General features: G+C 47.5%; 1 protein-coding gene across 2 annotated transcripts; it reads right to left on the reverse strand.

Moving 5' to 3' along the window:
• Positions 1–325: 325 nt before the first annotated feature.
• Positions 326–16,707, reverse strand: IL2RB (interleukin 2 receptor subunit beta). Of its 2 annotated transcripts, XM_071422800.1 has the most exons (10): positions 15,953–16,707; positions 14,578–14,675; positions 14,129–14,255; positions 12,567–12,681; positions 11,294–11,405; positions 10,609–10,757; positions 10,002–10,179; positions 8,107–8,203; positions 6,206–6,290; positions 326–4,861 (listed from the first exon to the last, which is right to left on the reverse strand). In XM_071422800.1, exons 2-10 carry the CDS (start codon positions 14,657–14,659, stop codon positions 4,025–4,027), a joined length of 1,782 nt encoding a protein of 593 aa, XP_071278901.1. In that variant the 5' UTR covers positions 14,660–14,675; positions 15,953–16,707; the 3' UTR covers positions 326–4,024. The 2 variants fall into 2 exon arrangements, with proteins under 2 accessions (XP_071278901.1, XP_071278899.1); XM_071422798.1 differs by lacking the exon at positions 15,953–16,707 and having other exon boundaries at positions 14,578–15,643.
• Positions 16,708–25,719: the final 9,012 nt, after the last annotated feature.

Genomic DNA, 25,719 nt, shown 5'->3' on the forward strand with positions numbered 1-25,719 from the left:
CACATCACACCCAGCATGGCTGTGAAAGCTACGCTAACAGCTTGCCAGCTCCAAAGCTGTCAACATTTTCACAAAAAGCGAGGTGTGTGTGTCTGTGTGTGTGTGTGTGTGTGTGAAAATACTGACCCAGCAGGACAGTCCTCAGGAGCTTGCCACAGGATCACCTCTAATTCTGCTCTCTTTTTTAGGTGTCTGAGTCCCTTGGGGCAGGGAGTAGGAAGGAGAGCTAAAGGTATATTAGTCCGAGCAAAACTTTACCTAGTTCCCTGTTTAGAAAAGTTGTTAATCATTTCCCCTCACTCAAAGGACAGAAAAACACTGTAGATTACTTAATATTTTGTTTATTTACAAAGAAGCTAATCTGGTTTTTTGTACTCATCTTAGCAGCAAGATGTACTCAGTAAGAGTACAGATATACAGTTTGGTCCTGCAGAGAGAAAATTAGAAAGGAGAAAGTCCAGCTAGAACTCGATCTAGCTACTGTTATCAAAAATAACAAATACATTAATAACAAAAAGAGGGTCAAGGAGAAGCTCCATCCTTTATTTGACTTGGCAGGGGAATATTGTCATTAAGGAAGTGGTTGAGCTACTTAATGCCTTCTTTACCTCAGTCTCTAACAGAAAGACCAGATGTCCCCACGGTACCCACCCCCCTGAGCTAGAAGACAAAGACAGGGAGCAGAATAAACCCCCTATAATCCAGGAGGAAGTAGTTAGTGGCAAGCTGTGCCACTTAGACACCCCCAAATTTTTTGGGCTGGATGGCGTCCACCCAAGGGCACTGAGAAAACTGGCAGAAAACTGGCAGAAAACTGGGCTCACCAAGCCACTTTCCATCATTTATCAGCAGTTCTGGCTGGCCAGAGAGGTTCCAGGTGACTGGAGGTTAGCCAGTGTGACACCCATCTACAAAAAGGGCTGGAAGGAAGATCTGAGAACTACAGGCCCATCAACCTGACCTCAGTGCCACAGAAGATCATGGCACAGGTCACCTTGAGTGCCATCACATGGCAGGTGCAGAACAACAAAAGGATCAAGCCCAGCCAGCATGGGTTTGGGAAAGGCTTGTTCTGCTTGACCAGCCTGTTCTTCTATGACAGGGTGAACTTCACTCAGTGGAAGAAGGAAAGGCTGTGGATGGTGTCTACCTAATCTTTAGTAAAACCTTTTACACTATCTTACCACAGCATTGTCCTGGAGAAACTGGCAGCCCATGGCATGATGTGTGTACTCTTTGCTAGGTAAAACACTGGCTGGATGGCCCAACCCAAAGAGTTGTGGTGATTGGAGTTAAATCCAATTGGCAGCCAGTCACCGGTGGTGTTCCACAAGGCTTAGTATAGGGGCCAGATGTGTTTAATATCTGTTGAAAATCTAGATGATCAAGGGCTCCCCTTTAGTCAGTTTGCAGATGACACCAAGCTGGGCAGAAGTGCTGATCTGCTGCAGGGTAGGAAGGCTGTGCAGAGGGGTCTGGATGGGCTGGAGTGATGAGCCAAAGCCAATGGTACGAGGTTCAACAAGGTGCCAGGTCCTGTTAGCAGCAGGGTCACAACAGCACCATGCACTGCTGCAGACTGGGGGAAGAGTGGCTGAAAATCTGCCCAGTGGGAAAGGACCTGGGGGTGCTGGTTGAACATGAGCCAGGTGTGCCCAGGGGACCAAGAAGGCTGATGACATCCTGGCTTGTACCAGGAATAGTGTGGCCAGCAGGGCCAGGAAAGGGATCATCCCCCTGTACAGAGGCCACACCTCAAATCCTGTATTCAGTTTTGGGATGCTCAATACAGGAAGGACATTGAGGTGCTGGAGCATGTCCAGAGAAGGGCAATAGAGATGGTGAAGGGTCTGGAGCACAAGCTGAGGGATTGCTGGGGCTGTTTAGCCTGGAGAAAAGAAGGCTCAAGGGTAACCTTATTGCTCTCTACAACTCTCTGAGAGGAAGTTGTGGCAAGGTAGAGGTCAGTCTCTTCTTCCAGATAACAAGTGATAGATCAAGAGGAAAATACTTCAAATTGCACCAGGGAAGTTCAAGTTGGATATCAGGAAAAATTTCTTCACTGAAAGAGTGGTTAAACATTGGAATAGGCTCTCCGGGAAAGTGTTTGGAAAACAAGTAGATGTGGCCCTTTGCAAGACAGTTTAGTGGGCATGGTAGTATTCAGTCAAAATTTGGACTAGATAATCTTGAAGGTTTTTTCCAATCTTCAGGAAAATAGGAGGAAAATAGAAAAGCTTAAGAAAGTCTGCATGGGGACAGTGCAGCTTGGATCCTTGGACCATGTAAGATAGCAAACTGCCCATCAGAGGCAAGGGAGTCAGTGTCTCTGGGAGGATTTTCAAAGTCCATCTGGGAAGATTCTCAAGGTACAGGAAACAGCTGAGAAAGCCTTGTACTTCCCTATCTGGGAAGCTGTGTCTCCTGTTTTCTCCTGGACACAATGGAGCAGTCTGTGTCTTGAGACAGATGGTGAGGGAACTGATGAGAGGAGAGGAATAGTTCCCAAAGACCTCCCAATAACAAGTAGGCTCAACTCCTCTGAACAGCCCTTTTTAGCTGAAATCCAAGCCAGTGGGTGACCCTGCACTTGGGACTCATAATGACATTCAGGATGCATACTTCAGTGCCAGGTAACAGTGTAGGAGCAGAAATCTCAATGCTTGGCCAGACAGAGATAGGAAAGAATTAGCTCTAGCTGACACTCACAGCTGTGACAGAAGCATTAACAAGTTCAATATCCTTGAACTTTTTGGTATAAATTCTCTTAGAAGAGTTTTGAAGAGATAAGAACTCTTAGCACATGGCTGGTATTTTCCCACTGCTGAAAAGTCCAAAAATATGGCAAGAAAATGCACAGATGGTACAAATGATGAATGAAGGGATCTTCCTTTGTCTTACCACTTTTCTTCTGTGGCTTTTTCTAAGCCAGATCAGGGCATGTAGAGGAAGAAGAAAAATGAAGTCTGTGCTATCCCCATTCTTTGCAAATGGATTGAGGTTTTCTTTTCAGTAAAGGTGCTGATTTGTGGGTTAGTTTTCTGGGCTCATTCACCACATCTTTGCTGCTAATTAGGCAATGGTTTCCCTTCAGCAGTGGAAGGAATGGGCAGCACTGCTGTGATGTTTTCCACTTATACAGGATGTGGGATGAACTATTCTGCAATCAGCTTATCATAGTCAAATAACTGTAGTTTGCCAGCAGGGCAGAAAGGCTTTCGATTTCATGAAAAATATTGTACAAGAATGGGAAACTGTGTGAGTTCTTTTTACTGCCACCATCAGAGGTGGAGGAAAGAAAGAGAGGGAGGGGATTTCCCCAGTATTTTTAACTCAATAATGGGGATTTCTTTTTTACACTGCACTGCTTAGACAGCTGATGCTGTTGTGGCTCTGAGCTGGTCTTAGAGACTCCAAGGTCTGGACTCTAACGTGTAAAGCTGGACCAAGTAGCTTAGAATGTAATCTCTGATTAAAACTTTAAGTGAGAACATCATAGAAAAAAAATCACACCCTTGGTCAGTCAGGAGGAGATGTCTTCATCCATTTCATCATCAACTCCAGCACCGTTGGGCAGTGCTATTGGCCCCTGTATAAAATCTAACATCCACATCTTCAGGCATTTCTCTGTCCCATTAGAGGTTTTTAGGCCAGTATGAGGCAAACTGATGATATGCCAGCTCAGCCTCAAAGCTGAGTGCTATTTTACACCGAAATGCAGAGCATGGAAGTGCTGGCACAGTCTCCTACCAGGAGCTGGGAAGGGAAAAATGAATTAGTGAGGTTTGGAATGTCACTTGAGAAATGTGAGGAGTTTCTATGCCATCGGAGCCAGTAGTAACAGAAGAACAGATTTGCTTGTGAAGGTAAGTCCTTGTTGGCTGGGTTTCTCCAGCTTCATTAGCGAGCAGTCCCAATGGGATTGATGCTGAAGTTACATTCATGTCCTGAGGAGAGAAACTGTCCATCTAGTCTTCCCTGCTTAGGTGGCCTTTTCCACCTGTTGGTCTCCTCCAGGCAGATCCTAGACAGAGCAATGGCTGTACTGGCTTTGGAGGTCCCTCAGAGAAAGGTAGGCACCGGTGTTTGGGATCTGGCTGGAGAAGGCTGTTTTGCATGGCTCCTCATCCTGTCTTTGCATTAGAGGTGGAGGCTGTGGAGGCTGGGAGGAGGAAGAGGCAGCATTTGCTGCTGGTGGGCAGGGGTCAGCTGGAGGGCCCCCCTTCTCGCTGCCTTCGGTTATACTGACAGTGTCGCTGTCCTGCAGGTCCAGTGGGTCAAGAAAGTCAGTGTCCAGCTGGCACACGGCCCCAGCCGGCTGTGAAGCTGCTTTGTCCATCACCTTCTCATCCTGCTCCAGAAGCGGTGTTGGTGAAGTGCCTTCCCTCGACTGGAGAGCCCCAGGAACAGCCATGGCCTGCTGGGCTTCACCTGCTGTCTCTTCTGTGAAGTTGCTCTTTTGGGAGCCCTGGCTTGCCTCAATACAGTGAAAGAAGTTGTTGGGCAGCACATTCATGTCCTCTGCCAGTGTGCAGAGGTCTGGAGAGGGGAGAGCCTGGTAACAGTCACCATCCTTGCTGCTACTGCCCTCCTGGCTGAAAGGCTCGTAGGTGAAGTAGACCTGACAGGGCTCGATCTCAAAGGAGTTGGAAACGTGGAAGAAGAAGTAGCCTTGGTTGGTGAAGCAGCTGGATCCAGAGTGCACACTGGTTTCTATGGGAGGATCAAGAGTCAGGGCTCCCTTGGAAAGTAGAAACCGGGATTCCGGGTCATTCTTCTGCATCACCTCGAGCATGGAGATCTCTGGGATTGTGCTGTTCACGCAGTAGGAAGATGTGGAGAATGGGGAGGAGAGCCATTTCTGGTGGGGAAGAAACACAAGAGAGAGAGAGAGAGACAGTGACTATCAAAGTATAGCACTCAGAGAGGAACCAAAGGTTTCATCTACTGACGGGCCACAGCAATCAAGTGACCTCTTTTCTGTCCAAGCAAGGGTTACCAGAGACGGTGGGGAGGGAAATTCCCATTCATGATGTCTCATCTGCAGGATTTTCAGAGTATGTCATTCTGTCACATTAAAATTAAGAGTGGATCTTGTCAGCCTATGTTTTGAGATTTCTGAAGCAGCGAATTTAAGATGGAGAATTAAAATGAAACAAAGGGAATAAAAAAGGTAGAAAAAACCCTTACAAGACCATAAGATGAAGTGAAACATGAAAAACAATATTGAGGTGTATCTCATGTAATCTATTCCTAGGTGCTGAACAGCTTCTGATATATCCACATGGCCATATGCAGATTTCTTGTCTTAAGTGCTCTTCCAGACCCCTTCTGCCTAATTTTCATAGTCATCATGAGCAGCATCTTCCAGTGCATCATTATCCTTAAAAGAAACTGGTTTCAATAACACCCAAATCCATTACCTTTATGGCTTGTAAAGCAAATTTTTCAAGTTCTTTCTGCGCTGATAAAGTGTCTTGAGTGCACAACCCCATCCCCCTACTCTGTACTCATTCCCTGTAGTTTAAGCTTTCTAAGTATTTTTATACCTTGGCTTTTCCAAAGCTTTGCTCTTTCTGAACCCTCTGCAGTTTGTTTCCATCCTTCTTAAAGCAAGATGCCCCTTGGGATCACCTCCCACGTCTTGCATCTGATGCTCCCTTTAATGCTGCACAGAGTGGTAATTGTCTCCTTGCAGCTGCCCATACTCACAGAGAGCCTAGGGGAGGGAAATAGTGGAGTGGGAAAAGAAGGGAAGCTGACAAAAATGCAAGGAATAGCTAAGTGCTATCCAGAGTGATGGCAATTCACAACAGGAGCAGAGGAGAAGCTCACAGCAGGAAATCTGGGGAAGAGCTGGGCAGCCTAGGGCAAGTAGGGAGGTGCTGAACTGGGAGGGAGGGGGATCTTGAGAGGCCAAGCCCCCTCCTGCAGGTCCCTTGCTGTCTCTCAGGCTGCTGATTATGGGAGCAGGATGCTGTGCTTTGTGTGGTTTGCCATTTCTTTGTTCTTGTAATTAGAGATGTCTTAGCTGCATGTTGGGTTTTAGAAGGTCAGAAAATAGAACTTGAGCAGAGAACCCAGCAGCTGGTGCTACTGGTGCATATATCGTGTGTGCATGGGTAGTCTATCTGTCCTGGGCATGTGCAGCTGGGTGCTCCTTTCCCTCATTTCTCCCCACTCTGGTTCCATCCCCAACCCGTACCTGAATGTCACCTCCATGAACCGAAACAAGTGGGGGAAAAAACTTCTCAGGGTCTGGGATGTGAATCTTCAGGATTTTCTTAAACCTTGAGGAGAGACAATGAGAAGGACAAATGAAGCAGGGCCTGATCCCAATCACTGTCACTGTGGTGGGGGTGAAAGTGTGCCCTGCAATTCACAGGTACTGTCCTGGCATGGGGGAAGAGGTAAAGTCGAGCCTGGGGTCTGTCCTTCCTCTTGAGTGGTCTGAGAGGCACTACTGAGCCACAAGATGTATAGAGGTGACACAGATAAACCTGGCACTGGAAAATACATTTCCCCCAGCCTTTTCCCTGGGGAAAGACAACCCCTGTTTTTTCTGGTTTCTTCCCTGCCTTGCCTGGTCACCTTAGCCTCTCTACCTGCCCCCTTCAGCCCCTGTCCTGATGACAAGCTGAGCAGGCCTCCCTTGTTTCCAAGTTCCTGCTGCTGTGTGCTGTTTGTTCTCTATCACCATAATGGCTCAGGATCATGTGGCCTGAGCAGGGCCATCACTGGGAAAGCTTTGCCGCAGCTCTCTTTCCTCCTAGCAGCATGCTGCATGGCATAGCTGGGGCACACTGGCTGTGCAAGCCATCTGAGTGAGTATGCCTTGCATTGTCCAGAGGCCTCTCCTTCCTTGGAACCAGTGTGTTGTCATCCTGAGGCAGCCTGGAGTGATCTAAGCTGCTCCTCAGCTTCTCAGAGTGGTTGGATCATCTTGTCATCCCTTTGCTGAAGCTTTGCTGTAGGATGTTGTAAGGAAAAACCCTCCTGACCTCTGGAGGCAATCAGTGTACTCTCTGAAGTATCAGAGCTTGCTAGCTCTTGCATATAAACTACCTTACATCACTGCAGATGCTATTTTTATTCATGCATGTCTAATTCTTCCTTGCATCTTACCTCAGCATTATTCTGCACTCAATTCCCCTGGGTTGATTATACTTTGTGGAGAAAGGAGGCCTTTTTAACTCCCTCTGTGCTGTACATCTAGCACTTCCTCAACTTTGTGTAGTGACTCAGGGTAAAATAGTGACCAGTGACTTTCTCAGTATCAATCGTCCTTCAGCATGGTTCTCTGTCTTTCCTTACAGAGAAACCATCCAGCCTCTGCAACCTCATCCCTGAGAATGTTTGTCCCTGCTCCCTGCCATGAATATCAGCATGAATATCAGCTTCTTTACCCCTGACCTGAGATGAGAAAACCTGTGACTGTTTCTAATCTTGTGCCAAGCTGAGAGGTCACTGTTCCTATTATTGTGTTGAGTAACCTTGTGAGACGCTTTCAGTCCTTTATAAAAGCAGTGTCTGGGTAGAAACACCAGCAAAGAGGTCTTGAAGCATCATATAGGTTTTATCAGTGTGTGAGGACTGCACAGACCAGGTAGAACAAGAATTGTGCTCCTCACTCAGGAGTTTTGCCTGCAGGCCCAATGTCATCTCATCCTGCCCGAGCTCTTGCTGGAATGTTTAAATGAGAAGGAAATGGTAAGCAGGCTTGCTTGGTCCTCACTACAGGGAGAGTTCCCAGCCCGGTGACCTGCTTTTGAAGAGGCAATTTTGATGCATCCCTGCCAGGAAACACCACTCTAACCCATGGGCAACAGATGTGCTGAGGCAGCTGTTTTAAATTTAGCCAGGGCATGGTACCAGGTCACAGGAGAATGGCACAATACAACAGTGCTGGTGAAACCACATCGTCTTGGGTGGTGTTGTTTTTCCACAGGCAAATATCAGTCTCAGGAGGTTGGGCTATATACCATAAATTAGTTGCCTTAAAGCCATCTCTATCCTGAGCAACCCCAGGTGAAAAATAATCTGAGTTTTGAGAATACCCACAAGATACAGGAGAGGAACAGAGATGTAAACTTAATTATCAATTACCATTTCAGGGTCCGTAAGTTAATGAGGAAGGCGGTCCCAATGATCACAAAGATGAAAGTGCTCACTATCAGAACTGGCAGGACTGGCTGGGATGTTCCTGCAAGATGAGAAAGAATGAGGAAACAGCTGTTAAAATCTAACCAGGATTCTGTAGGTAGAAGCTGCAGCCCTTTCATGGCTGTTCAAGATGATCAAAGTGGGCCTTTGTTATAATTTATATAATATTATAATACCTAGAATTTTAATATACGGGTCCATAAATGTGAGTTCTGCTGTGTTGTGTAGGATGCCTTTGAGCTGATATGGGTTTCAGAGTCTAAGCATTGCTTAACAGATAATTTCTGCTGAACAAATAAAGCTTGAACTCCCTGGTCATAACAGCACCACAGGTAGGAGTGGCCACAGATGAGGTTGCACAGTCTGCTAGTTGAGGTGTCCACCAACCTGTTTCATTGCCAAGGAAAGCAGGGACTCCTAAAATCAGCTAAAGTGGGGTTGGAGGCTTGAAACAGCATTAATGGTCAGTGGGGGAGAGGGAGTCATGGGGTTCACAGGTCTCTGAGAGGGCAAGAGGATAAGGATAGAGAAGGTTAGGGATCAAGGGACTGGCTTCTTTCTTTGGAGAGGTGTAGGGAAGCGTTAGGATGCTAGAAAGGTTACAACTTTACACCATATTTTAGTACTTGGATTGTAGGGTTAGAACAAAGAGACTGGGCTCCCACGTTGCCAGGGCTGTCAGCACTCCTCAGGCTTGTTTGGCATCGTCTCAAACATTCCTTAATCTGTCTCTTTCACACATATCTCCCCAGTGCACCTTTGCTTGGTCTTGCTATTCTGTGCCTGTTTCCTCTGCCTGCCCCTCATCTCCTGCCACCCCTCATGTCCCTTGGCCTGGTCATGCAGAGAATCTCTGGAGCAGTTGGGAGAGAACAGAGAAAAATAAAAGACGGAGGGAACATTTTTAGCACATTCTTTCTTTCCCTGTCCTTGAGATGCTACTCAGATCACTTTGTCTCCTCTGCCTCTGGTACCCTGGTTATCTTTGGGTCTTGGTTGCTATGACAACTGGTTGCGGCTGTATCCTATTCACTGACATCACACACTGTCAAAATTTGATCGCCACAGCAACACAGTACCCTTTCTAAACATAGCTCCTCTGTTTATACCAAGATCAGGAACAACAGGGAGGGGTTGAGCAGAGGCAGGATGGGGGCAACGTGAGAAGGAATAACCTCTACCTGCTTATTTTTTGGAAAAAAGAATGACAGAGGCTACAGCCACCGACTCACTGAAGGGCTCTATCTTCCAAGGCTGGAAGTTCACACAGTGACCGACGCAGACCTCAGCAGACCTCAGACCCTTTTTTGAAAGGGTCTTATCATGCTTGTAAGTCAGTAAGTCTCTCCCAATTTCCATGAGACTTTGCTTCCCAAGCTCGGGTGTTCCTCAGCTCAGGAGCTGAGAGCTGTTTCACTGCATTTCACTGATCAATACCTCCACTGACCTGGGCCATTTTAGGAAGCTGGGAGAATGTTCCCAGGTAACATTAGCATCTGGGAAAATGCCAATCATGGCCACTGCTTCTGCTGGTTAGACATCTGGCCTTACTGCTCTGGGGAAGCAGTCCCTGATTTATACCTTGAGCATTTTGCCTAGCTTCTGGAAGTCAGAGGGGTTTTGCCAGGTGGGGTCAGGAGGTCTTTGCCCTTAAGCTGTGATGCTGAGATGATCTCACCTAACTGATCAGGAGGGACAGTTTTCAACCTTTCTATTACTCTTTGGTCAACATAGCTCTCCCTACACATCTTCCTTCAGCTTCTCACCTTGTTTTGGTCATTCTACCTTGTTTGCCCTGAGTTCCCATTTTCCCCTTCAGGTCAGACTACCTGACTTACCCTTATGGTCAGCATGTGTCCTCCACAGGACCGGCTTGCTCCAGTCACTCCACATGCCTTTGTAGGTGCTCCTGGCACTTGGCCTTGCACGAACAGATGCTTCATACTTAGAGTTGGGTGAGAGTCTCTCAAAATTTGCCCACATCTGGTCCTGTTCAATGGGCAAGTTTGCAGCCTCCTGGGAGTAGGGCAAATTTAGAACATCGTCAACGCCCTGGTTTACAACTCACATACCCATCTTCTCCAAAACCCTTAGAGGAGACTTGTCTCAAGTCCTTACACCTCATGCACGCCTTGTTCACCCTGAAGGAAAATTCTTCTTTGCTTTGCTTTTCCCATACCTTTCAGGTCTGTCCTGGAACTGTCTGAATTTTTTTGTGACAACACTAAGTAAAATAGGATCCCCATCTGCCTCTTTGTCATCACCAGACACTGGCAGCAGGTGACACAGATAAAAGGGCAGGGGCTGTCATCCTCCCTCCAGCTTCACCAAAACTGCTTACATCCTGAGAGAAGGCCCAGGAGCAGGCCTTGGGATACGTAAACAAGACCAGGATTCTCCAGGACTCACATGGTAACGCATCCCAGCTTCCCCCTCTGTACTCACCTCCCAGGACTGACTCACGTGTCGGAACCGCACTTGGTACTCCCGCTTCCCATCCAAATAGTGAGAGGAAATATTCAGGCTCCATGTTAGGTTGGAGGTGTTTTCAGTTATGTTAACCAGCTGAAGGTCTCCTGGAGGCCTCAGCTTTACTGGAAAGAGAGAAGAAGCAGGGCTGACATCCCCATACTCTGTCCATAACAGGACTGCACACCAAGCCCCTCAGCAGCAGGGCATCTCCTTGAGATGGGTAAAATTGCACAGCCAGCAAAACAATGTCCCTAGGAGATGTTTTTCTTCTGGATTAGTGACTTGAATTCTTTCAGCAAAGACTGAAACATGCCAAAGCTGTCTTAAAGAAGGGTGGGAGCACATAGCTAGAGGGGGGCAGAGGAAGAGCAGCAAGACTTTCCATCCTTCCTGCAGCACACATTTTTCATGAGGGCAACTGAACTATCATTACCTGTTTGAAGCCAGATATGGGACAGGACAGGATATGGCTGGCATGGCACTGTGTGACAGAGGAGTCGGTGGCAGGAATCAACATTGTGCTCATTGTAGCAGGGGACAAACAATAGACAAAGGCCTAAAATCAGCTGTGGGTGTTGCATAGGAGTGGATGAGGAAGGAAAATTAGCTATCCTCTCATGGGGAAGCTTCAGAGACCAGAAGGCAGATGAGTACTCACTATTTGCAAATGGATCGAAGTTTTTTATTTGCTCAGGTATTTTGGTTTTATTCTCTCCAGTGTGGCAATGGACAGACAAGTTAAGACGGTCTGAAATGGTGAAGCACTGATTCTGCAGGGAAAATTAACCATTAGTGACAGTGAAACCTCGTGAATAAGCATTCAAATTTCTAAGCATTGCCCAGGCGTAAAATGATTAGGCGTACTTGACAATAAATATGGAAGCTACTTGTGGCAGAAAGGCATAAATCTCAGTGGTGAGTGAGGAACCAAAAATTTACATTTCATGTGGTTGGATTTGTTTTTGTTTGTTTATTGGCAAGAAGGGCACAGTATATTGTGATACGCTAGTTTCTTGGGATTCCTGTGTGTGCTGACTAAGCAGGAGAAAAAGTTACTCTCTATGGATGATATTTATTGAGAAATTTTATTTTTACCAGAACATTTTATGTTCCCTGGTAAAATTGAAACCACATTAGTATTAAACTTGACACTTGAAATGCAGTGATACTGAAGAGCCACATACATCATACAGTACTGAATAAGCAACAGAGAAATTAGCTTGATTACAAAGAAAAGATTTTGGAGCTATATCCCAACCCTGCAATTTGTCTTTGCACATAATATGCAAATGTATGAAAGCTTGTCTGTCATTAGAACTGGCTGTGACTTTACCAATAAAAATATTAGCTCAAATTTGGGTGGGTGTTTTCTGAAAACATGGGAACTGCAGTGACACTGGATGTGGCTGAAGGAAGTACATAATGGATCCAAAATAAGGCTGATTTAAATAAAGAATAATAGTTGGAAGATTTGCATCACCATTAGCTCCAGTGATGTGTTGCTGTTGCATCTTGCATAACACATCTAACCACACTTCACTGTAGCTAATGATCTGGAAAGTGGTATTGATAATTGCTAGGAAAAAAAGTTCAAGAGGTGACCTCAGAGCTGGTGGTGATGCCTGTCCCTCCTCAGAGGAAGGGATTAGGGCCAAACACAGGTGACTGAGACATGGGACACTGCTGATGATCTGTCTGTTCTGCAGCTCTTCTACTTGTGTCAGCACAGCTCACAATGAAGCCAATCCCTCCTCCAGGGGAACCCACGAGAGGCACAACACACACCAAGCCCCATCCCAGATCTGGACTCAGGGAATAGGTTTGGCCTTTTTATACTACCCCTGGATGTTGCACTGTTTATACACCCAAAATGCATATGTAAATCCTTTCCCCTTTGTCATTAGCCAGGACATCCCAGATGAATTACTCACATTAACGTTTTGGTTGAAGGTTTTGATGCATCTCCTCAGTCCTGTCATATGCTCTGCCTTGGGTAATTTGCAGTGCTTCTTGGGTTTTTCAGGTGAGGGATAGAACTCCAATGAGCTGGAAAGTTATAGCTTTGTAGTTAGTCAAATACAATGTAATACTAAAGGGCTTTCAAAGAATTTACGTTCTACTGTATTTGCTGAACAGGTTACAGGAAAGATTTAATCCTACTTTCTCTCCCCATTGTATCACTCAGACAAATTTTATGTGCTGGCACATGGAAGTCAATGCATCCCAGTTATTTCAAGGCAAAGACAACAGCAGATTTCCAGTTTCAAAGATTTCACAAAATCCTCTTTCTATCGTCTCTGCTTCCTGTTGATATCAGAGGGCATACAGAGCCCAAACTCACCTACAGCAACCTGGCCCTGAAAGACAGATGCCTGTTTCAGTCCCTCTAGGATTTACAGGTCTCCTTCCAGACACTGACAGTCCTGTAGGATCTCAGATACTCAGTGACATGCACCTTCTGAGCCCGGTCACATCTCAGTCAGCCAGAACAGTACATCTCAAGTGGCAGCACTACACCGAAACCTCTCTTCTGCCCTGACAAGAGAGCCCCAGCTGAGCTCTGGCATGGGGTGTAGCAGGGTGGAGAACATCTCTGGGGCTGCAGCTGGGGCAGTGTCTGACTGAGGTGCCTCTTCCAGCTCTGAGGTCAATCAGGCCTGGGACTCACTGGCAGTGGGGATGGTTCCACATCCAGCCCCAATTCCAGCCACAATCTCTGATTCACACCCATGAAGCAACATCAGTGTTTTAGCTTTCTAGGGCCATGCACCAGACCCAAGATATATTTGTCAATCTAACCAAACTGGAGGTGTCTCACTTGTCAGTGACAAGTAACCCACCCAGTGACAGAATCACACTGAGCCTGTCCTTGAGGCAGGCACCCAGGGCAGTCCTGGGCTTGGCTGGTAAGCCTCTTGGCTGCAGATGTCCTGTCTGGAGATGACAGAGACTCAGCCAGCACCCACTGCAGTACTGGCCAAACACCTCCCCTCTGCTGGGAGGCATGTGGGAGAGGAAAACAGCATGAACTGGAAGAGATGAAAGAGCCAGGGGAGAGAAAGAAGGACAATACTTTTCTTTGTTCATTTTTACTCAAAGTGCAACTGAATCTCAGTTCATCCTGGCAATTGCCAAATGGCCTCTGTATAACTTCAATTCCACCCTTCTCCAGCCCCATCTCTATACATCCTCATTTTCCATTGAAAATGCCTTTCAGTCCCCAGGGTGTCTGTCAAGGAAAAGGGATTTTTTGAAAAGTGAAGTTCAGATAGAGCCATGGAACTGGAAGATGGGTTGTGCTAGACAGTTTGGGACTGTCAGATGGCAATCACTGAGCAGTGGCTGCCAGCATCTCAGCCCACATGGAGAGACAGAGACCGAGTTCAAGACAAAACACCTCAGCTCAGTGACTCCACTACACCTGGCCTGGGAAGGGGAAGCCTACATTTTTGTAAAGTAGCCTTGTTTCCCCTCAGTCTCTCCAGTCACCCACCTGTCACAAAAGCCTTTCTCTGATAAAATCTCCAGCTGGCATGGTGCTTCAGCCAGGTCCCTGCCCGGGTCCCAGTCACAGAAGAGAGCTGCCCGTGAGTCATACCAGCAAGTGAGGCTGGAGGCACCTGCCAGCAGAGAAGAGACAGACAGCAATGTGGCTCAATTAGCAACGATGCTTGGCATTGATCATCACCCCGGACAATGCTGCCCCATCCCAAACTACTGACTGAACCCTCTGCTGGACGTCCAAGTAAGAAAGGCAGTGCCACTCATTTCTATATCTTTGTAGACTGATGTGCTCATCAGAGACCTGTAATATTGCAACCCTCTCTGGCTGCACGTTGCAACACAAACATTGCACAGCAGCGTACATGGTGCACCCACTGCCCTGGCTGACTGCCCTCCCTCTTCACCCAGCTGGCACAGGTGAAGGGAATCACTTCTTACCTTGTGCTGAGTCTGATGCCCATGAGGGAAGCATGAGGCTGAACAGGCAGAGGTGAGACAGAAGCAGCAATGAGGGCTTCATCAGTACTGGTGACACACTGAAGGAGAGAAGACACCCCCACAACACAGCTCAGCAATGGAACTTAGGAGGATGTCGAGATGTCATCTCACAGGAGGCCTCCACTGTCCTAGGATGCAGTGCCAGTCCTCTAGGTTCAGAAACTCATATCGCTTCCACTCTGGAGTCTGCACCTTTCCCTCAGCACCTCGCTGTTCTCCTGCCTTGGGTGCTCTGCTCAGCAGTGAGGCTGTTCACAGGGCAGCGCAGAGGCTGTTTGCAGAAATCTTGTCTTCTGCAAACGCGAGAGTGAGCGCGCAGCAGTCCGTGCGCGCTGTCTCAGGCTGCCTGCTGACTCAGGTAGAGAGTGCTGCCTCGGCTGTGCACAGCTTGCGCTTTGAAGAGCTTCTTTTTTTGGTAAACCCTAGGGCTGAAATAACTAGGTGCTTGCTGAGTAAGAGGGTCCCTGGATGCAACTGACAGAAGTTAGTGCAGAGCTCATGGCTTAGGAGGCACGTTTTGAATAGCATGTTTGGGACAGGTGGGGGAATCAGGGAGAAGAAAATGTTTACCAGGTTTTAGAAAGTCAAGGCTTTACCATATAAAAAATATTACATAATAGTGTACAAACTATGCATCATCCCCTCCAAGTAGACTCTTGCTCTGCCTTGGAAGTGAATGATTTTAGATGTATCAGAAAATTTGGGCTTTGTAATTAGGAAACTCAGCAGTAGCCCTCATCCTGGCACCCAGGACCAGGCACCCAGGGACCCTCCTTGTCTTACAATGCCTGTACAGTTGTGTTCCATATTAGACAGACTGGCCTTACAGTCTTCTCATGCTAACCTCTGTCTCTCCCCGTCCACCCAGACACCTGGACCTTGAGATCAGCCTTTGCCCACAGGAGACGAGAAGGAGCTGCCCTTACTTCTCACCAACCCTGGAGCTCAGGCAGAGCTGAGGAAAACTAGATGGAAGTCCCACCCGACCTTGCTGGGACTGCCAGAGGGGTGTGAAGAGAGGGTTCATAAAGGGCCAGCATGAGTTTAATATCAATTCCCGTTGTGATAAAAGATTAGGTTCAGAGGAAGAAAAACATGATGACAACACATTAGCAGACAGGAGAGAGAAAGAGAGAAAGCAGCATGGTTGTGAGATGTGGGGTATGATTTGAGAGGATTGTGGAGAGACAGAGAGATAAATATGTTTTCAGCCCTTCCCAACGGCAGGGTGCAGTTTGTCAGATTGAAACTCCTTCTAAGATGCTTTCAGATCAGCCACCCCCATGTGGGAGAGAGCTGGCATTACCCTCTTTACCTTCCAGCTCCAGGCACTGAGCAGTCCAGACGAAGGGAGTCCCTGGGGTCGTGAGGCTGGACGGCAGCAGGTGCTGAATGTCAAACAGTGAGAGGAAGGGTGAAGGGAAGAAGGCAGAATGATGAAGGCAGATATCCTGGCTCAGTGCATGTCCACGGGAGAAGAGGTGCCTACAGCCCGGCAGTTCTGCTCCAAAGCTGTTTCTCTCATATGCGCATGGTGTCTGCCTTCTCCCTCTCACCTGTGCACAGGAAGCTGCTGCTTGCCTGCCTTGTCAGACTGAGACAAGACCCCAGAGTATCGAAAAGGCTAGTAAGGCCAAGAATAAAAAAAACCAAAACAAAACCACATTTTACTTCCTGCTGATAAAGCAGTTAAGTGCAGAAACAGGTTTAGAGGGGTCAGGTCTTAGCAGGTCTCAGACATTCTGGGACCAGTTTCAAACCATTGCTGAGAGGCAAAAGAGAGCAAAAAGAACCTCTTGGGATACTGGCAAGACCCATATCTTCCTCTTTTAGGCACCCAAATGGATCACTCATATTGCTCTCAGGGCCTGCACAAGTTTACAGATCACTTTGAAAGTGGGGGCAGGAGTCTGTCTACAGTAGAAATACCATGGACTACTTTGTGAAAAATAGCTGGAGTTGCTGACCTGAGGAACACCTGAATGAAACTAGACATGGTTGCCCCAGTTTTAGAGGATCCATGCTAGGTCACAGTGGGAGTAGAACCAGGTCAGTGCTGAGTGTGAACAAGTTTGAGTCACACCCTCACACTTGCAGATGGTGTGACACCACAAGAACACCCATCCCACTGTCTCCCTACCCAGCCAAACACCCCATTCACTCCACAAAGGAAGAACCACCCTTCTCTGACCTGAGCCTTGCAGCTAGTCCAGCCAGGCAATACCACCCTGCAGTAGCTGCAGTGCCTGTTTGGCATGGCTTGTCCATTCAACAGGCCAGAAAAAGATACAAAAAATATTTTCACCTTCTTCCAAAGCTTCCTATGCCCTCACCTTTGCAGACAGATAGGCCCTTTCTTTGCCTTCACATCCCAAGCCAAGGCAGATGTACAAATGCAAATCCACAGCCTGAAGGTTGCACGGTTCACAGATAGACACGGACCTGCAAACATGTCCTCACACCCCTTTCTCTTTTCCATACAGAAATAGAATTCTCTGAAGTGCAGCACATCACGTTTCCTGTCTGCTCTGGGCTGCACAATGATGGCCGCTCATGTGAGGCCGCATGGTGAGAGTCTCCTCTTACATGTACAGTGGTCGCCACACTCGGTGCTCCTCTCAGAGCAGCTGAAGGCCCAAACTCAGGTTTGGCAAGAAGGTTTTGCTGACCAAAAGTTGCTAGAGGTTAATCTCAAGTCTCCAGGCAGTTCTTGATTGAGGGCTCTATAAACCTGGAGGATGGGACCTAGTATAAGAACAAAGTGATCTTGGATTCAGGTAGTGGAAAAAGGGTGTAGGAGGAAGATGGGTTCTTAGTCACAGGAAGCTCAGCCCAGAGACTGGATCTCAGAAGATACTAGACCTCAAAAAGAAATAGTGTTGTGTGACTGTGTTCACAGGGGTTCTTGGATGAGGCAAGAGACGAGAATGTTGACTCCATGTTCAGAAGGCTTGATTTATTATTTTATGATATATATATATATATATATTACATTATAACTATACTAAAAAGAAATAGAAGGAAAGGTTTCCTCAGAAGGCTAGCTAAAAATAGAAAAGAATGATAACAAAAGGCAGCTCTCTCAGACTGTCCGAGATAACTCGGCCTTGATTGGCCATTAATTATAAACATACAAGATGGGCCCATCATAAGTCCACCTGATCCATTCCACAGCAGCAGATAACCATTGTTTACATTTTGTTTCTGAGGCCTCAGCTCCTCAGAAGGGAAAAAATCCTAAGAAAGGATTTTTAGTGAAAAGATGCCTGCAACAGTGTTGGAGAAAAACACAGTAGTTTGAAGGCAGAGCCATTTTGCAGAAGGCTGCAATAGTCAATCCTCATGGCCATTTCTAGGAAAGCATTGCAGCTGATCCAGAACCAAGCACTCACTTAACCAGCAGTAGTGGAGTGCAGCACCTCTTTCTTCATCACACACAACAAGGACCAGGAGTCTTGAGAGCTGTCATTTGAATGCATCTGAAAACTCTTGTCAGGCCAGGCTTGGGGAGGACAACTAGGGAATCCAAACCAGCCAGCCTCTGCTGAAGAAGGGCAGGGGAGAGGATGGGCTGTGTGCTCTCCTGCTCTGGAAACTGCTGGCTGTGTGTGCTGCACCTTGGAGGCTCCCATTGGGATGGAGATGTAATGGCATGGATCATCAGGCCACAGACCACCCTTCCTAGGAACTCTGAAAATTAATACATCTTGTTCTGGCACAGAAATCCTCAGCTGAAGCAATGAAATTCTCTGTAAGTTCTTGGTATCACCACCATTGCAGCTGAAATGGATCATTCATATTAACCATAATTTTTCCTGTTTGTCCTTCAGGCTAGAGAAACCTACACCTTCCTTAAGAGCAAATATCACTTTGGAAAAGCAAATGAACATAGCACAGGTTTTTTATTGTTCAGCTTATCAAGGAAAAAAACTCCACTGATTCCCTTTTTTTCCTTTTTTTTTTTTAATATATGCATAAAAACCATATGAAGTTGATTGTGCACTATGGCACCTGAAATAGTAGAAGAGGAAAATTTAATATTTAGTCACCCCCTATAGGGGATGGGGGGCTGATGGAGCTGGAAACAAGGATTTGTGTGATCAGCTGCCTCTCTGGAGGCTGTGTTTTCCTAGATCTGTTTCTCTGTGATAGGTTCTCATGCAGATTTTCTTCCATCTAGTAAGGACTGATGTCACATGGAAGACCTTCCCATGGAGGGTCCCAATGGAAAACCAACACTCCTCTATTGAGATACCCTGGCTCAATAAGGGATTTACCTCTTTGTCAAGGGCAACTGGAATTGATTGACTTTTCCAAAACTGTGAAGGGAGGGGGAATGATCCCATGGATCAGCTACAGACAACCAAACCTCAACCTGTGTGGAGACACAAACTTCCTCAGCATATTTTTCTTGGAAACACAGTTTAAAATGTATGAAGCAATGACCATGTGGCATAAATTAGAGGGTTCCCTCCAGAGACATGATAAAGGCATTATGTCCAGACCCCATCTGGCACATGTAAATTATGCTTGCTGTCAGCACAGTTTTTGAACTTGATTGCCCAAGATGTTGTGCTACTGAGAATGTGGCACTTTTTATCTCCTTTACACTGATATTGTTAGGAATTGCGCCATTCGTAATGTGAGAAGCCAAACAAAACCACACTGTCAGCAACACAAAGAGGTGTTCTTGGCTTTACCTTCCTGTCCCCATAATGGTGGCTGAGATAGGTAAACTCTGCAGTCAGTGTTGTTGCTCAGTGTTAAAGTAGCAGGTAAAAGTGTGATGATGGAGGTTTTGTTAAAGGTGTTGTTTGGTACAGATTCGTTTCAGGGGCAACCTAAGTTTTAAAAATACTCAGGACTGAGGCACGTACTTATGCACAAGACTTTTTGCCTTCACACTGCTTTCATTAGAGAAGAGGAGTGCTGCTGAAACTGCTCATTTTCAGTTGTGTGTCCACTGAGAGTCTCTGCAAAATGGCAAAGGTGAACGGGGGAATAGACACAGAAGAAGCGTGAAGGGTAAAAGCATTGTGTGGTGTCAAATTATCCCACAAGTCATCAGCTCATCATGTTTGTTAGGCTGGGGACACCTCTTCCCTTTACTGGCTCTCAGTGGGACCAGAGTGCCAGGCTAACTGGGATGCCTTGCAAACAGCCCAGCTCACCGGGGTGAGCTCGGTGGAGGGCTCAGCAGATCCATCTCGGTGTCCTGTCCCCATGGCCCTCTGAAGTGGAGCGGTGGAAAGGGCACAGAACCAGCAGGAGCTGAAGGCATGAGGGCAGAGATGCCCTGATGGCCACTGAAGTTCACCTCCTGACAGGATACACTGTGAAGGTCTCTAGAAGCTCTGCAAGTTATTTCTGGTACTTTCCAAATAATGTTGTTTTAACTATAACCTTTGCATTGAATTTCCTGCCAATTGTATGCGTGCGCTTCTCAAAACTACGCTGTTGTTCTACATCTGCAGTTATTTTCCCCTTAAACTGTGGTTCTACTCCGAAAAATGTCTGTAAAAATGGCCTTGTGGGAAACCACTGCTCAGTGTATAAGTGAGGTCTTTATTGAATTTGTTCACATTACAAGCCTGTAAGAGGTTTTCCTTTGTATCAAAACAGAAAACTTGGGCTGATGTGAGAGAGATTTTTTCCCTCCCTCTCCATGATTCCTAGAGAAATCCGCTGCTACAGGCTAAACACTGCCCTCAGGTTAATCTCCATCACTGTGTTTAAGTGGAGAGGCATTTAAGAAATAGAGTTTAAGATCTGGAATCAGGTACCACAATGGAGTAACAATGCTGGGCAGCAAGTGCTAAGCCTACCTAAGGGCAGATGATATTCCTGCATTTCTTTCCTTCAAATTCTGCCCTACAGAGTTACCTGGTAGACATGCCTGATAAGGGCAGTAGACATCAAATATACACATGAATACACAAAATGTTCAAAAATAGGGATAGCCCTTCTGTAGCCCTGTAGGCTATAGAAGAACATGGACAAAAGTGGCAGGAGGCTGAGGCATTCACAGGCACCTTTACTTGAGACAAGTCGGAGGCCAGAGGTGGGAGGTGATGGAGGAGGTGTTCACTTTCACTCCTTGACAGTGCTGGTCACAGCCCTAGAGAAGTGGGGGAAAAAGGGTGGGAGGGAGAGCATGCTACTTTCAAGCAGTTTCACTCTTAGCCTGCCTGGCTGTGAATACACTGCTATGTTCTCATGAGGAGGAGCATGGGACAGTCACAAGATGCTCCTGCTTGGGACCTGAGCCCTGGCTCCTCATTATGTTTGGGCTGAACTAGACAGTGTCAGGACTGCTGGAGGGGCTGGAGCCCAGCAGCAGAGTCAAGCTTTAAGAGAGCTCCTAGGAGTGGATGTCTGTCTCCCTGACAAGTGCTCGTGGTGCCACAAGGGCTGTTCAGACCCAGAGTCCCTCCCTAGAGACTCTCAGGGAAGACCTGGGCTGTCACCCTGGGCCTGGCTCAGCCACATGAAGGAAGACTACTGCCTACACCCTTGTCTGAGCCTGGAGACATGGTGTCTGAGGCCCAGCAGGCATCTGAGCCACAGCAGTGTGGCAAGTGATCTCTGTCAGCTTAATCATGGTGTCTGTGTATGCAGATGGTCTTATTCTGGGCATGCTGCGATGGAAAATTCAGCAGTGGGAACTGGAAGGAAGGTGTGTACCCACGGGACTATGATCATGTGTGCACAGCTCTCACATCCTCTCTGAGTCTCAATTTCCACAGCAGAGAAAGAGACATAAAGGACACCTTCCCATCTTCTTCAAAAACAGACTCACAGACCAGGCTCTTGCATCACACCCAGGTGTCCACTGCCCAGGTCTGTAGGGCCATTATTGACTTACAGTATTTAAACATGCCTCTGCAAATCCCTGAGGGTTCTCCTGGCATTGAATACTGAAGATGCATGGCTAGACTGCCTACAGAACTTGCTCACAGACCTTTATTGAAGATAGATTACCTGTACAAGTGATGTGTTCCACAGGAAGGCAGAGAACAGCCTTACACCAAGTCTGTGCCCAAGCAAGGTAATGAGCTGAATGCTGGCTGATCTCCTATTCAGCATCAGTGGCTGCTCTTGTCCTTGAGGGAAATCATTATCTTATTACCTGGGCAGTCTTGGAGAGATAAAGCCCTGCTCTGTTTTTCAGCCTGTCAATGTGTTACATCTCTCTCCGTTTAAAGTTAGAGGGTACAAATACTTGACAAGCCTAATATGAAGCAATGACAGCTTCCAGACCGAATAAATTGAGAAGAACTTAGGGATTTATTGTACATTCAAAATTGCTTGAAGGCAAGACACAATACTGTAAGAAGATTTTTGAGAATAAACCCTCAGGTATTTTGATTATCAAGGCTTGCTTCCAGTTTAATCACATTTCCCTTCCTTCTCCAGAGGAAAAAAATCATTACAGACACCACCCCCATTCTGCTCAGAGCTCTCCTTGCTCCTCAGTTTTCTTCATCTCTCTGCCTGAGCAGCTTCTAGAAAGGGAGTTAATAAGATTGTTGATTTTGTTTTAAAATATGGTTGGTGATGTCATGCTTATCCAAGGGCCAACCTCCTACTCCCCCTTAAGCCCTTCTGGGGGTTACTGATTTGTGACTGCAGTAATTATTAACTTTCATGTCATTAAAATGCCTGAACAGAAATTACTTGTTGGGAGGCAGCTTCCTGTCTCCTTACAGCTCACTGCTCAGGAACTGCATTCCTCTTTCCCCCCTGGGCTCAGCCTGAAGAGCTATTTTCCCTCTGTTCTGTGGTTTCCTGGGTTCAGCTCTGCCCCCATTTGCCCTCTAACGTTGCTGCTCCCCACCTTGGGAAGCAGAAGGTCTGATGAGAAAGCCCACAGCCACTGCACTTGGGTGTAAGGAGTGGAAGGGAAGACTGGTGTTCAGGTGAATCACCTGACCCAAGGACTTGAGGGCATTTCACTCCCTCAAGGGATGTACCTTGTGAAACAGCTCAGAACAGAGCCCCCCAGCCCTCCTGAGAGCACACCTCTGCCAGGGTTTTACCTCTGGGATTGCTCCTCTGAGGATTTTCCTCCTATGGAGCCCTCCCGTGAGGTGAACTGCCTGCAGCAGAGTGGCTCTGGCTCCATGAGGCTGCACACAATCAAAAAGACTATTTTGTGCCTATGGGTAGGCAAGGCTGCATGTTACTGGAGACTACTAACAAGATCCTGGTGAACATTGCAAGACCATCACTTGGAGGAAAAACAAACTCTGTGGAGCTTGTTTTCCTCACTGTGGTCTCTAAGGAACCTGTAGATGGTCCTTAGAGATCCAACCCAGAGCCCTGTCCATGTGGTACCTGTCAAGTTCGTTGCCATAACACAAAGCCCAAGCTGCAGCTCACCTCATCTGCTCCACAGGCTGTGCCCCTATTTGGGAAATGGGATGTATATGTCTCAGGGAAAATGGGACTTAGTTCACTGAGAGAAAGACACACAGGGTTACACTTTCCTCCTCTTCTTTTCCTGACTGACACACATGGGCAGGGGGAAATGTCATTTTGTGCATCACTGTTCCCTGTTGCTCTGGTAGCTCCCACATGAGAGGCAGGAAAGGGCACAGAGCATGAAGCAGTTCAGAATTTCACCCTCCCTCTCCCTGCAGTTGCAAAGAGCAATTGCATGGGGCTGGGAGGGCTATTTTAGGCAGGTGCTGTGCCCTGCAGTTGGAGCAGGCTGCAGGGAAGGTCCGTGGGGGCACTGCCCTGTGCCTGCACCTGAGCACACATTCGTGCTCACAAACACACACAGAGCACAGTTCAGGCCCAGTGGGGAAGCATGGGGGGTATCAAGCACTTGGCTCCACTTGAATGCTTACCCTGAAAACAGGCCAAGGACAGCACGTGTCCACAGGCACCAGAGTCCCTTCTCTTAGCCACAGTCCACACAGGTGAGGCTTTCATTCTAATAGGAAACATGTACTGTTGCTTTTATATTTCAAGGACAAGAGTGTCACTGCATTTTTCCAGTGCTGACCTTCTGTGCACCACAAAAGATCCCCCCTTTTCTTGCTACTTTCCCCACCCTCTTTGCAGGCAGCAGGTTTCTTCATCAGAGATGCTCAGTGTTCAGAGGGAAGGTGGCTGATGGAAAGAACTGCTCAGGGTTTTTATCCTTTTGGTCTTAGAAATGATGCAGGCAGGCTGGTACAGCATCTCTCCCTCCTTCCCCCTCCCCTGCCTCAGCCCCCGTGCTGGGGGAGGGAGGAGCGTGGGCGGTGGAAGGAGCTGTGGTCCCCAGATGTGTGAAGTGCTGCCGAGCAGCAGTCGTGCACCACGGACAAACCGCAGCACGGCCGAGAGCCATCGCTCTGGGCTGTCACTGACCTTTTCCTCTCGCCTTCTCTGTCCTCACCTGCCCTCCCACTGCTCCCCTGCTCTTTGTGCTCCGAGAGCTCTCTGCACAGGGCTTTGAAATGGTGAGGGGGACTGGCACAGGAACGTAAAGGAGGAGGGGGAGTGGAAAAAAAAAAAAAAAAAGACCTACAGCAAAGAGAAGGCCATGTATTCATCCTCTCTCCATTTCCTTCGGGCTCAGGTTGCCATCCTGCAGGACAAGAGAGTCGTGGGCTGAGCCAGCTCACCACTGCCCCTGCCTGCTCTACCCATTGAGCTGAAGGCTCAGATGCTCTGCCTTCACAGCTGGCAGGACTGGGGATGAGGGAGGAGACGGAAGCCTGTCTGAGGGTCAGGGGAGTCTTCAGTATCTGCCATATAATGAACAAATAGAATTAAAAAAAAATTAAAATCATGTGGTACAGCTGTGAAAACCTGTAAAATTCTCTTAGACTAAAACAATGTCACCACCACACCACACATAGAAAAGTGGGAGTTGGGGCAAAGCAAGGGCTTGAGAGGTGTTTTGGATTGTGTGTGGAATAGTAATCCTTAGCCCTAAAGATCTGCTGAATTGCTGGCTGTGGCTGTAGGTGACAGGGCTTTGTTGCCTGGAATGGGCTTTCTAGTGATCTGCCCATTCCACTATTTCAGGGAAAGAACTGAGGACATGTGGGGAGAAAAAGAGTGTCTGTAGGGGTGAATGTGAGAATGCCACGAACCCAGAAAAGCACTTGTGGGGCAAACAGAATGCTGTGACGATCAGGCATCCCAGAGAGGATGCTTGCTCTGGGGCATTGTTGTGTCAAACACTTGGAAGGTGATCAGGGCTCCAGAGCAGGGGATCAGAACAGTGAAAATGATGCCTGCAGGATGTGGGTCAGTTAGACAAGAGACCTATTGTCTTCCATCTTTTCCGTGGACCATTTCTTCCTCTGGCTACTTTGAAGCATTGCATCTGCCCTCAGCAGCACCTGTGAGGTTTGGGCACATCTGCCTCCTCAGGGGTGCACTGCAGCTCACACCATCAGGGGAGGCACCTCTGCACTTCTTCATCCTCACCCACACTGGCAACGGGTGCAAGTTGTGTTGAAATGGATCAAGAAAAAACACAGATTCCTGCCTCCCACTCACCCAGGGCTCCATTTACAACCTGCCCAGGTAGATGGGGAGTTCCCTAATCCTTAGCTTGTCCAAGCTGAAAGCTCTACATCCTGCTCCCTCCCATCTTAACTGTTGCAAAGAGAGCCTGGGAAAAGTGTGAAGTTTTGCAATAATTCACAGGTCATTTGTGAGTTAAGTGACATAAACCCAGGAGACTGGATGGTCTGTGGAATGAGAAACTGTCGGAAGCCTTTGATTTAAACCTCCTGCCCTGGCCCTCACTGTGGTATAACTGCAAGGCACGAGATCACAGAGAGCTGGTGGGTGAAGGAGGAGGTATTTCATTAGATGAGGGAGCTGTGCTTGTACCAAAGAGGTCTGGAGCCTCGGCACCCTCTGCCCACCTCCTGATAGCATCTTCAGAGCGAGCCAGGCTTGCAAAGGGCAACAGTTTCCGTTGTCAGGAAGGTGAGAGGTGTCCATGTGAGGTTGGTATGTGTGTTGGCATGTGTGGGTGTCACAGCAGAGTGTGCACTGAGCTGGCCTCTGAAGCCTGGCGTGACTGGGCCAGGGCCTGCTTTGCCACTGTGGTCAGAGAAGGGCCAC

Source organism: Agelaius tricolor, unplaced genomic scaffold, assembly GCF_023055355.1.
Source record: "Agelaius tricolor isolate 1412-34295 unplaced genomic scaffold, bAgeTri1.0.p SCAF_3, whole genome shotgun sequence".
Classification (NCBI taxonomy): Eukaryota; Metazoa; Chordata; class Aves; order Passeriformes; family Icteridae; genus Agelaius; species Agelaius tricolor.